The sequence below is a fragment of the Pristis pectinata genome, chromosome 14 (genome assembly GCF_009764475.1).
Source record: "Pristis pectinata isolate sPriPec2 chromosome 14, sPriPec2.1.pri, whole genome shotgun sequence".
NCBI lineage: Eukaryota > Metazoa > Chordata > Chondrichthyes > Rhinopristiformes > Pristidae > Pristis > Pristis pectinata.
Genome location: NC_067418.1, coordinates 8634877 through 8646885, shown reverse-complemented (window position 1 = coordinate 8646885; position 12009 = coordinate 8634877). Strand labels below are relative to the sequence as shown.

The 12009-nt window shown below is 42.9% G+C and overlaps 1 protein-coding gene across 2 annotated transcripts in view; it reads right to left on the bottom strand.

Annotated features, from left to right (window-relative positions):
* The window catches only part of LOC127577907 (chromatin remodeling regulator CECR2-like), a 75065-nt gene that overhangs the window by 3086 nt on the left and 59970 nt on the right, over nt 1–12009 (bottom strand). Inside the window, exon 17 of one of the 2 annotated variants that reach the window (XM_052029556.1) lies at nt 4507–5986. In XM_052029556.1, the coding sequence (XP_051885516.1) occupies nt 4507–5986 (1480 nt within the window). The remainder of the gene's footprint in view (nt 1–4506; nt 5987–12009) is intronic. The other variant, XM_052029557.1, reaches the window with a different exon arrangement.

Sequence of the window (12009 nt, the reverse complement as noted above, 5' to 3'; positions counted from 1 at the left end):
AAATCCATCGGGTTCACTCAAGCCTTTCAGGAAAGGAAATTTGCCAAACTTATCCAGTTTCCTCTATGGCCCCAGACTCTCAGCAATGTGGCCAACCCCAAACTGTACGAAATCATTCAGTTAAAACTCAACTAGCAGTGGACAAAATATAAGCATGAATAAGGACAATTCTACAATTATAATTTGGGCAATTTCACATAAGGAGCCAAAACTATTTCCATGCATAAACAACGCCACATTGTAATAGATACCAGTAATCAGAAAATCCCCAGAGAACTTATCCTTCAAGTGACAGTAGGGTGTTTTAACAAATTAGGACTTGTTGCTAAATAATGAACAAACAAAAGGTACCCATTAGCGGCTGAACAGTTTTTAAGTGGAACAATATCCCTGTCCATATAAAACATTTCTTGAGTTACAGCCGCAGGACATGCATTTAAGTCCTGATGCAGGGTCTCCACCCTAAATGCTGACGATTCCTTCCTTCCTACCCCCCCACCCCTTACACAGATGCTGCTCGATGTTCTGAGTTCCCCCAACAGTTTAATTTTTGATGTAAATATACAGAGGCCAAATGGGTAAAAGTAACAGCACAATGAAATATGTCATTATCATTTTATAACATGGGAGCAGAAAACAGTCAGCCACATCCCTTATACGATGAGATGGACTCGTCACATTTCAATCTACCTTGTTTGACCTTGCACCTTATTGGCTACCTGCAATACACTTCCTTGTAGCTGTGACACTCTGTAATGTTATTGTTCTTACCCTGTACTACCTTAATGCACTGTGGAATGAATTGATCTGTACGATCGGTATGCAAGACAAGTTTTTCCACTGTGTCTCGGTATGTGACAATAATAAACCAATACTATACCAATCCTGAGCAGTTTATTCTGTCCAAACAATAGGCTGTAGACATTGTCAAAAAAATTACAATACATTTGCACTGGATTCAGAAAATAACAGCCTACTCTTAGATTGAACCATCAGTTAAATGAAAACGATATGACTGAAAAACATTTAACTAAATTTAATAAATGAGCATAAAACTAATGAAAATCAAAATTCTTTTTGTGCAGGAACAACTTAGAATTAACAATAATAGACCAATTAACAAGTTTCTCTTAATTCCAGACTAGCACCTTTTCTGGTGCAGTTGTAAAATCTGTCAGTAATTGAAGAGTTGATAAATCGAACGTTTCAGCTCATTCAGCAGAGTACTGTAAACTGAATACCCAGATCTGAGTAGGTCCATAACACCGAAATGGAACTCAAATGGTGTACGTCAATGTTAACTTCCCAGTACATTAAGCCACTTCACTATGCTGTGTAGAACAGAGACACAAGAGATTGCAGATGCTGGAATCCAGAGAAAAATACAAACTGATCAAGAAGCATCTGTGGAAGCAGAGGGATGGTCGATGTTTCGGGTCAAAACCCTGCATCAGGACAGAGTACAGAGGGGAGATAGCCAGTATAGAGAGGTGGGGAGGGAAGAGGCAGGAGCAGGCAGAAAATAGGTGAAACCATGGGAGGAGGGGGATGGTGGGCAGACGATGCCAGGTAGAGGGAGGGGATGGTGGTGGGAGAGTCAGAGGCTGGAAGGTGATAAATGGGACAAAGGGGTGCAGATTCAGGAATCTGATAAAGAAGGTAAGTGGAACCAGATAAAAGAGGGATGATGGGCAGATCCAAACCTACTCCAGAATCACTCCCTAACTTTTTCTCCACTTCACAGACGACTGTATTGATGCTGCCTCATGCACAACTAGTCAGTGTTATCACCTTCGCTATGAACTTCCACCCTGGACTCAAATTCACTTCGACCATTTCTAACACCTCTCCCCTCTTTCTGCATCTCTCGGTCTCCATCTCAGGAGACAAACTATCCACTGACATTTACTGCAAACCTATTGACTCCCACAGCTACCCAGACGACACCACCTCCCAAATTCTCTCTTGTAAGGACATCACCCCTTTCTCCCAGTTTCTTTGTTCCGCCACATCTGCTCTCGAGACAAGAGTTTCCGACATTCGAAGCGTCCTTTCTCAGGAAACATGGCTTTTTCTCTACTGTGGTTGATGGAGCACCCACCTGCATCTCCTCCATTTCCTGCATCTCTCTTCACCCTACCTCCTCCATAGAGGGAACAGAAACAGAGTTCCCTGGGACCTCACCTTTCACCCTCTGCCTTCAGCACATTATTCCTTGTCATTTCCGCCAGCTGCTACTCGATCCCGTCACCAGCCACACTTCCCCTCCCCACCCCTTTCTGCTTTCTGTAGGGACCACTCTCTCTGCAACTCCCTGGTTTGCTCATCCCTTCCCGCCCCCGGGCACTTTCCCCTGCAACCATTGGAGGTGCAATACCCATCTCTACATCTTTCCTCCCTCACCACCATCCAGGTACGTATACAGCCTTAAGGCAAACAGAGATTCATCTGCACCTCCTCCAACCTTTCTATTGCATTCAGAGCTTGCGATGTGGCCTCTCCTACAATCGGTGAGGCCGACTGCAGACTAGGTGAATGTTTTGGCAAGACCTGTGCTCTGTCCGCAATGGTCATCTGAGCTCCCGGCTGCATGCCATTTCATCTCCTGTTCCCACACCGACCTGTCTGTCCTCCGCCCCCTCCAATGCCAGGGCATGGCCAAACACAAACTAGAACAGTTGTTCTGGTTCCGTCTGGGTAGTTGACAACCCCAATGGTATAAGCATTGAAGTTTCCAATTTCAGGTAACCTGCATGCTCTGTATTCCTTCCCCTCTACTTCTGATCCACCTAGGTTCACCTCACCCCCCTTTTTACAACCCCAAGCACCCCCACCATTACCCAGTTTCTTTCCCCTCCCCCACATGGTTCCATCTGCCTATCATCCCTCCCTTATCTGAATCTATTCATCACCTTCCTTACTTATCAGACTCCAGAACCTGCAGCCCCTTCTCGTTTCCACATCACCTTCCAGCCTCTGTCTCTACCTCTACCCCGCCCCGACCATCTGCCCATCATCCCACTCCTCACTTGGTTCCACACATCACCTGCCAGCTCCTGCCTCCCCCCATTCTTATACTGGCCATCTCCTCTCTGCACTGGACAGGTTCAGAGGGATCTGGGACTCTCTCAGGAGGAGACCTTGTTTGGTATGGGCAGGTTGAGGTGAAGGGGCCATTTCCTTGCTGTATTACTCCACAATGCTCAGTCCTGATGCAGGGTTTTGATCCGATACGTTGATTATCCCTCTGGCTCCACAGACGCTGCCTGACCTGCTGAATTCCTCCAGCAGTTTGTTGAACGCTGGTTTCCACCAATAATTATCTACAGGGTAATTTAATTTCATCTGCACATAATTAAGGGGGCTGAAAGGATTGCCAAAGGAAAACCAGAAGGCAGAGTCTAAAAAAATTAGAGTCAGGTTGCTCAAGTGAAATTGCATTCAAAGCTTTTTGACTGTCTTCCGTAAATGGCAGTTGTAAACCTCAAGTCTGATTTAGATCGATTTTAGTTAATGAAAGCTATTAAAAGATATGGTGTAAAAGGCAGGTCACAGAGTTTGGGTCACAATTCAGGCATGATTTCATGAGAACCAGCTTGGGCTTGGAGTTCAGGGGTGGGGGTAGGAGGCTGCTCTAATGCTAGTTAAGCATTTACTGACGGATGGAATGCTTAAAGGCCATCAGTCATTGGTGCCTCAGAGCGAACAATAAAAATCATTAGAAAAACCCCATGACTAACTTGGAACAAGATTCACAACATGGAGAGCACAGGAGGATTGTTTAACTGTCAAACGTTGCTCAAGACTAGGAAAACCTTATAAAATTAAAACTTTTAAAAAATATACTACCATGCTATTAACCCTATAAAAGGAAACAAGATGTCATATTATTCCATATTACAAGACAGCATCATTCCTGCACCAACTATTACACCAATTCTGTGGCTAAATTTCTCGTACTATATTCACTTGTGACATTGAGGGAGGCCATTCAATCCATGTAGGTTCTCCAAGCAACGCCAATCCCCCACTTACTGCCTAGGGTGGGGTTAAATCAGAACTTTCTGATGATTCAATAGAAGACAATTGATGGCCCCTTAAAGAAAGTTGGGTCACAAAAGGAATCCCATGTAGTATGGTGATTAAAACCTGGTTGGTGGGGTTCTTTCAACTTCATTAACATAGCACAACAAATTCATGTATAAGTCAGCAAAGTAAAATAGCTCTTTTATTTTTCATGAAGTAACAGCATTAATGCTCATTCTTAATGGCCCTTGAAATGGTGGTGAGCCATAAAGCACTGCTGTCACTGTGGCAACAACACTCCCGAGATGCTGTTAAGTAGGGAATTCCAGAATTTTGACCCACAAATGACCAAGGGACAATGATATTTCCAAGAAATATAATCAATTACTTGCCTCTATTTTCAAGAAACCACTCCTTTAAAGCCATTCTATTTTAACCAGAATTATGCTCAATATTATCATTCAAAGAAACTGAACTCACTTTCTCATCATGTAGAGATCTCCACTTGTATTGAACTGTGGTCTCTGTACAATTACAGTTCCAGGGTAGGGACAAGGCTTCGTATCTGATTGACTGAACAACTGCATTCCAACAGGACTGTGGCTCATCACTGGAGGGGGTACCATGTGGTTGGAAGTTGAAGTTATTACTGAATGTACACGCAGTAGTTGTGGATTGTACGCCTGGCCATAAGGAAGCCTCTGTACATTATGAGATGGGGCATTAGCATAAAGTGCGGGATGTGGAACTTGATGCGAATAAATTCCACTCGTTATTTGACTATTATAAGCTGCAGAAGCCATGTGAATAACTTGTTGCCTTTGAGATGCATTTTGGACATGGAGATCTAAACACTCTTGCTGCCTGCTGTGCTTGGTAGCTTTCTCACTACTGCTGTCCATATTGGAAGCTGGAACTCTCCTCTCGTCGGCCTCAGTTTTTAGCTTCTTTACTGAAGTTCCTTGCAAAGGTTTGCAGTGATTTCTTTCTGGAATTAGTTGGTCAGAAAATGCATCAGTTCTGTCCTTCCGAAGAGCATGCGATTGCCTACTGCCTTCTCTTAAGAAGATGAGTGGCGACTGGCTGTACAAACTAGATTGCCCTGAAAGGTAACCTCTCTCAGGCATTACACTGGAGTGAACTGACTGCTGAGGGTGATAGTTAAGATTACTCAGCTGAGAGGTGATTTGCTGTTGTGTTGGATGCTGGTAAAAATGGGAGGGTTGACCCTGCATTGGGTGAACCACCATAAAAGGGGGAGCGTGCTGGCCAAATGAATGGCCCGGTGGCAGGCTCTCAGGACTACATCCCAGATAGTGCATGTACCCCGGCACTGGTCCAAACTGATGCCTCGTCTCAGGGTGAGCAACAACAACAGCAGGGTTCCTGTGGTGCACACCACCAACCATTTCGGCACCACCGTTAGACAAATCCAGAAGAGCTTTTGGATTATTTGGTAACTTTAGTTTCAGACTTTCCATCGATTTTGGGTCTTTTGTGCTGCGCTTTCCACTGACAGTTGAACCCTTTTGCAGATATGCGGTTTCACATTTGTCAGAAGCCAAGTTGGGTCGCCCCATTTTCTGACTGATGAGATTAGTTTTCAGCTCAGCTTCTGTCCTAACCAACTCTTTATGTGCATCAGAGTTAGTGTGTCTTTTCTCGGAGTCCTCTGCTTTTGAAAGCACCAAATTCAATGCCTCCCTTAATTTACTGTCTTCGGAGTCTTTTTCCCCAGCTGCACTGTTACTGAAAATTTTCTGTTCCTTTTTAAATGCTACATTTCCATAAAGTCTCTCCAATTCTGCACTCTTCATGAAAGAGTCCTGCCAATGTAGGTTAGATGCTGCCGAGGTATTTAGAGGGATAACTTCATTTGAAATGAGGTCCTTGTTCTTCAAGTGATGATGCTGATCTGTAGAAAACACATTAGTGTAGGCAGCCTGTTTTAGCGGTGCACCTTAAGGGTTTAAAGACAGAATAGTAAGAAATGACATGATTCAATTCAATCTTAATCTAAGGAAGCATAACTTACTCCAATAACTTGAATCTTTTTTTTTAAAGAGAATGTTTATGTAGAGAAAGCTACTATCTGGAGTATGATTGTTCGAACATCTAAACTTAAAAACAAATTTGTATCGATTTAAACATTTACCATAAAAATTGGTGGAGGTCAATTTTCTGGGTACCTTAGGGAAAGGCTTAAATGGAGGGGCCTGGAGAACACGTACACTGGTGTAATTTAATGTTCACCCAATAAAGTTAGGCTCAAGAATTTGATTTTCAATTAACAATTTTCCTTTAAATGTGCCAACTTTTATAATCATTTCCCTGATGCTTTTTAAAAATATACTAAATTGATGCTTCTGTGTGTAAATACATATTGTTCATATTTTACCAAGTCTACTTGGGGAAACAAGTACATTAATAGAACAGGCAATTACAACTTGAATCAATTCTCTCTCCCACGCCCAAATTATTGACCTAGAGTTTACAGGAAAAACTAAAATTTTAAATCCAAGAAATGCCTTTCCTAAAACTAATTGTCCAAAAGGGAACAGTGACTTATACACTGGATAATTTGTATGTTGACTTCTATTCCAATTAATTACAGATAGGATATATGCTGACCCCAATAAGAATAATGAACCATTTCTTGTAATCATAATTCTTTAAAGCTGACAATGGGATGTGCCCAAGTGTTTTCAAAATGTTCTTTTGAGATCCCTATGCATCCTGAACAACAATGTATTTACTTTAGTCTTCAAGTTTTCTAATCGTCAAAAGCCTATGGCTCTTAACTCTGTCTACAGTAAAAAAGAAATGCTAACATATACAGGTTTGAAAGTTTCAGGTCAGATGTGTGATTCTCCATCAAACACTTAAGGAACTTGCTACCAGGGAAGGTGGCTACACTAAAGGTCAACCAGATGGCTGGGTGATTGCCAGGAGGGGCAGCATTCTCCTGGGGCTGTGCCTCTCTCAAACAAGTATAACATTTTGGAGACGGGGGGTGGGGGGTGGAAATAACCTTTCAGGCGACAGCAGCAGCCATATCAGTAGCATCATGACTGGCTATGTACAGCAGGGTAGGGCAAAATCTAGACAAGCATTAGTGATATGGGACTCTTTAGTCAGAGGCACAAAGGAGTTTCTGTGGCTGAGAGCAAGACTCAAGATAGTCTGTTGCCTCCCTGATGCCAGGTTCAAGGATGTCTTGGAGCAGGCACAGGACAGTCTGAGAAGCGAGCACCAGCAGCCGGGTGCATATTGATACTAACAACATAGACAGGAAGAGTGACATGGTCCTGCAAAGAGAATTTGGGGAGTTAGGTAGAAAGTTAAAAACAGGACCTCTGGCGTTGTAATCTCAGGATTACTCCCCATGCCACATGCTAGTGAGGTAAGAACTAGGAAGATAGCACAGTTAAGTGCTTGGCTCAGGATTTGTTGCAGGAGGGAGGGCCTCAGGTACATGGATCATTGGGCACTCTTAAAGGGCAGGTGGGACCTGCACAAGGATGGGGTGCACCTAAACTGGACGGACATCAATGCAGGGAGATTTGCCAGTGCTACTCTGGAGGGTTTAAACTAGCGTGGCAGGGGGATGGGAACTGGAGCAGCAGGTCAGCAAGTGGAGGAATTGAGGGAAAGGTAGAGGTTAAGTCAAGAAAGGTTAAAAGGAAGGACAGGCAGCACCAGGTTAATGAGCACAGCGGGGCTGATGGGCTGAAGTGTATTTATATCAATGCAAGGACTATTATGGGCAAAGCAGATGAACTTAGAGCCAGGATTAGTAAATGGAACCATGTTGTTGTCCTCATTACAGAGACTTAATTGAAAGAAGGGCAGGACTGGCAGCTCAACATTCTGGGATTCAGATGTTTCAGAAGCAATAGAGAAGGATGTAAATGATCAGGGAGAATGTCACAGCAGCATTTAGAGGGGACATCCTGGAAGGCACATCCAATGAAGCAATATGGGCAGAAGCTCAGGAACAAGAAAGGTGCAATCATTATGATGGGGTCGACGGATATGTCAGCAGATTATGGATAGATGTAAAAGCTACAGGGTAGTTGTAGTGGCTGACTTTAATTTCCCTGATGTTGGCTGGGGCTCCCTTAGTGCCAGAAGCTCAGATGGGGTAGAATGTTAGGTGCATCCGGGAGAGTTCCTTGACACAGTATGTAGATAGTCCAACTAATGAAGGGGCTGTACTGGACCTTGTACTGGGAAATGAGCCTGGCTAGGTTATCAAAGTTTCAGTGGAAGAGCATTTTGGAAACCGTGATCACAACTCAGCAAGTTTTCAGATAGTTATGGACAAAGATAAGACTGGATGTCATGCTAAATTGAGGAAAGGTTAATTACAACAGTATTAGACAGGAGCTGAGGAGTGGAGATTGGGAGTAGCTGTTATGGAATAAATCCGTATCGAATGAATATGCCTCAAGAAGGCAACATCCAAATATCCCCACCACGTCATCTTCTCACAGCTACCATCGGGCAGGAGGTATAGAAGCCTGAAGTCCCACACCACCAGATATTTCCCTTCAACCATCTGGTTCTTGAACCAACTAGCACAACCCTAATCACTACAGTTTAGCAACACTATGACCACTTCCTACTACAATGGACTTTTTTTTTGTTCTAATTGTGGTCTTTCCTGTAAGTGTGTATAATTTATGTTCAATTTCAGTTTTTCTTTTGAATGCTGCTTATCTGATGCTATATGCCTGTGATGCTGCTGCAATTAAGTTTTACATTGCACCTGCGTATACATGTACTTTGAACATGTGGGAGTCGTTTAAAGCCAGAAGGTCAAAATTCAGGATCAATATGTTCCTGTGAGGAAGGTAAGGAAAGGATGGGCAAGGTTCAAGAACCCTGGATGACAAGAGCTGCTGCAAATTTAGTCAGAAAGGAAAACGAAGCACATGAAAGTTTTAGAACAACTAAAGTTTAAAACAACTGCCTGTTTTTTTAAAATGGAACCTAAAAAACACATTATAATCTTCAGACAAGAAAATAGTCCTAATCCTAATTGCCCAATGTATTTCCATTGCCCATTTGCTTCTCCTCCCCCCACATCCAATCAAATCTTGACAGTTTTTGCCTAAACAGTTAAGCCACATACTGTCTGGAGCCATTTCTGTGACAAAATTTTTTCCCACCTCTGTATCTTATCCCACATTCTAACCCCTCTAATTTTCCCAGTGTTGTGCTTTTACAACTATAAATCCTTCTGTTACTTCACTCATTAATCTACATTATCTTAAAGAATCAATTTAAAAAACTGTAGATGCTGGAAATCCAAATGAAAACAGATTAAAACAATCTAAAATAAAGAAAATGCTAGGCAAATGTCTTCTGGCTCCAACAAGATTCCACCACCAGATACACATACCCCTCCCCTTTCAGTATTTCAACAGAATTAGGCCCTTTGTGACCTCCTGGTCCACTCATCTACCAGTCCCCCTTGTGTTGCACTTTCCTGTACATCTGTAGGAGGTGCAACACCTGTACTTTCACCTCTTCCCTTCTCATTATCTGTGACTCAAATAGTCTTTACAGGTGGAGCAGTGTTTCACTTGCACTCCTTCCAATCTAATGTACAGCATTTAGAGTTCACATTTCTGCACTGGAGAAACCAAATGCAGATTGAGTGGTTGCTTTCCACAGCCCCTCCACTCAGTCTGCAGGAGTAAACCTGAGCTTCCGGTTGCCTGCCACTCCCATGAAGTTGTGGGCATGCTATGTTGGCGCTGGAAGCGTGGCGACACTTGAACACTCGATACAAAGATGCATTTCACTGTGTTCCAATATACATGTGACTAATAAAGATATCTTATCCTTTCGAACAGCCAATATTATCCTTTTTTTTAAAAAAAGGGCACTAGAGAGAAACCAGGAAATCATAGGCCAGTGAGCCTTGCATCACTGGTAGGGAAATTATTGGAGAAGTCTTTGGGATAGGATCTACTCACATCTGGAAAACCATAGATTCATTAGGGACAGTCAGCATAGCATTGTGCAGGACAGGTCATGTCTTACAAACTTAATTGAGTCTTTGAGGTGGTGACAATGATGATTGATGAGGGTAGGGCAGTGAATATTGTGTACATGAACTTAAATCTCTCAACAAGATCCCTCATGGTAGGCTGATCCCGAACATCAAGGCACATGGGATCCATGGAGACTTAATAGATTGGATTCAAATTTGGCTTAGCCAAGACAGAGGGTAGCGGTGGATGGGTGTTATTCTGACAGGAGGTCTGTGACCATTGGTGTTCAACAAAGATCAGTGCTGGGACCTCTGCTGTTTGTGATGCATGTTCATGATTTGAATTAAAATGCAGGAGGTCTGATTAGTAAGTCTGCAGATGACATGAAAATGGGAGTTGTGGATAGTAAGGAAAGTTGTCAAAGGATCCAGCAGAATATAGACCAGCTAGAAATGTGGGCAGAGAAATGGCAAATAGAATTTAATTCAGACATGAGAGGTGTTGCACTTGAGGTTAAAAAGGAAAGTATACAGTAAATGGCAGGACCCTTATGAGCACGATGTACAGAGGAATCTTGGGGTGCAAGTCCACAGCTCCCTGAAAGTGGCAATACAGGTAGATAGGGTGGTAAAGGTGGCATAAGGCATCCTTTGTGGGGAGGATGTTTCCAGTAGTGGGAGAGTCGAGGGTCAGAGGGCACTACCTGAGAATAAAAGGACATCCCTTTAGAACTGAGATGGGGATGAAATATCTTCAGACAGAGGATGGTGAATCTGTGGTTATACATTGCCACAGACGGCTGTGGAGGCCAAGTCATTGGGTATATTTAAAGCAGAGGTTGATAGGTTCTTGATTAGTAAGGGCATCAAAGATTACAGGGAGAAGGCAGGAGAATGGGGTTGAGAGGGAAAATATATGAGCCATGATCGAAAGACAGAGCAGATCGATGGGCCAAATGGCCTAATTCTATGTCTCATGGTTATCCTTGCCTTCATTGATCAGAGTGTTTTGATTATAAAAGTCAGGAAGTCACGTTGGAGCTACATAAAGGTTTGGTTCGGCCACGTTTGAAGTATTGTGTTGCAGCATTACAGGAAGGATGTGGAGGCTTTGGGGAGGGTGCAGAAGAGGTTCACTAGAATGTTGCCTGGATTGGAGAGTGTTCACTACAAGTAGAGGTTGAACAAACTTGGATTGTTTTCTCTGGATCATCAGAGGCTGATAGAAGTATACAAAATGACAAGAGACATAGGCAGGGTAAATAGAGGTCTTTTTCCCAGGGTGGAAATGTCAAATACCAGAGGAAATAGTTTTAAGGTGAAAGGGGGAAAGTTTAAAAAAGATTTGAGGCAAGTTTTTTGTTTAAATAGCCTGGAAGCTATTATGCCTGCACAATAGCCTGTAATAATTCATGGAACAGTGGCAATAACTCATTGATGCACACGTGCTGCTATAAGCACCAGTCTCAAACATTTTATTGCAGACGTGCACATGATTTCACTCAACAGGCTTGGATAAATCAGCTTGTTTCCTTTACAACTGGGGCCTGGAACTCTCAATCACCTCATTCATTGATATCCTTGTCCCAACATAACCACCATTACCATCCAGCCTCCAGTGTTTTTTTTAGCTTTATCCTCCACCCTTCAATTCCAAGCACCACAGACTTGGGTGCATCATGTGTTAATGAACTTGGCCTTATAGATCTAGTTATACCATGCAGTACCAGTCCCTGCTAATCTACTGGTAGAACTAATTCCTTTTAATCTTACACACATTGGTTGCCTGAATTGTTAAAGCCATAATTTTTCTGCTGGACAATGTTATTGATGGTTTATAGATATATATTTATTATACATACATAGGTTTAAGGTGCTGGGGAATAGGTACAGAGGAGATGTCAGGGGTAAGTTTTTTTTTACTCAGAGTGGTGAGTGGGTGGACTGGGCTGCCAGCAACGGTGGTGGAGGCGGATACG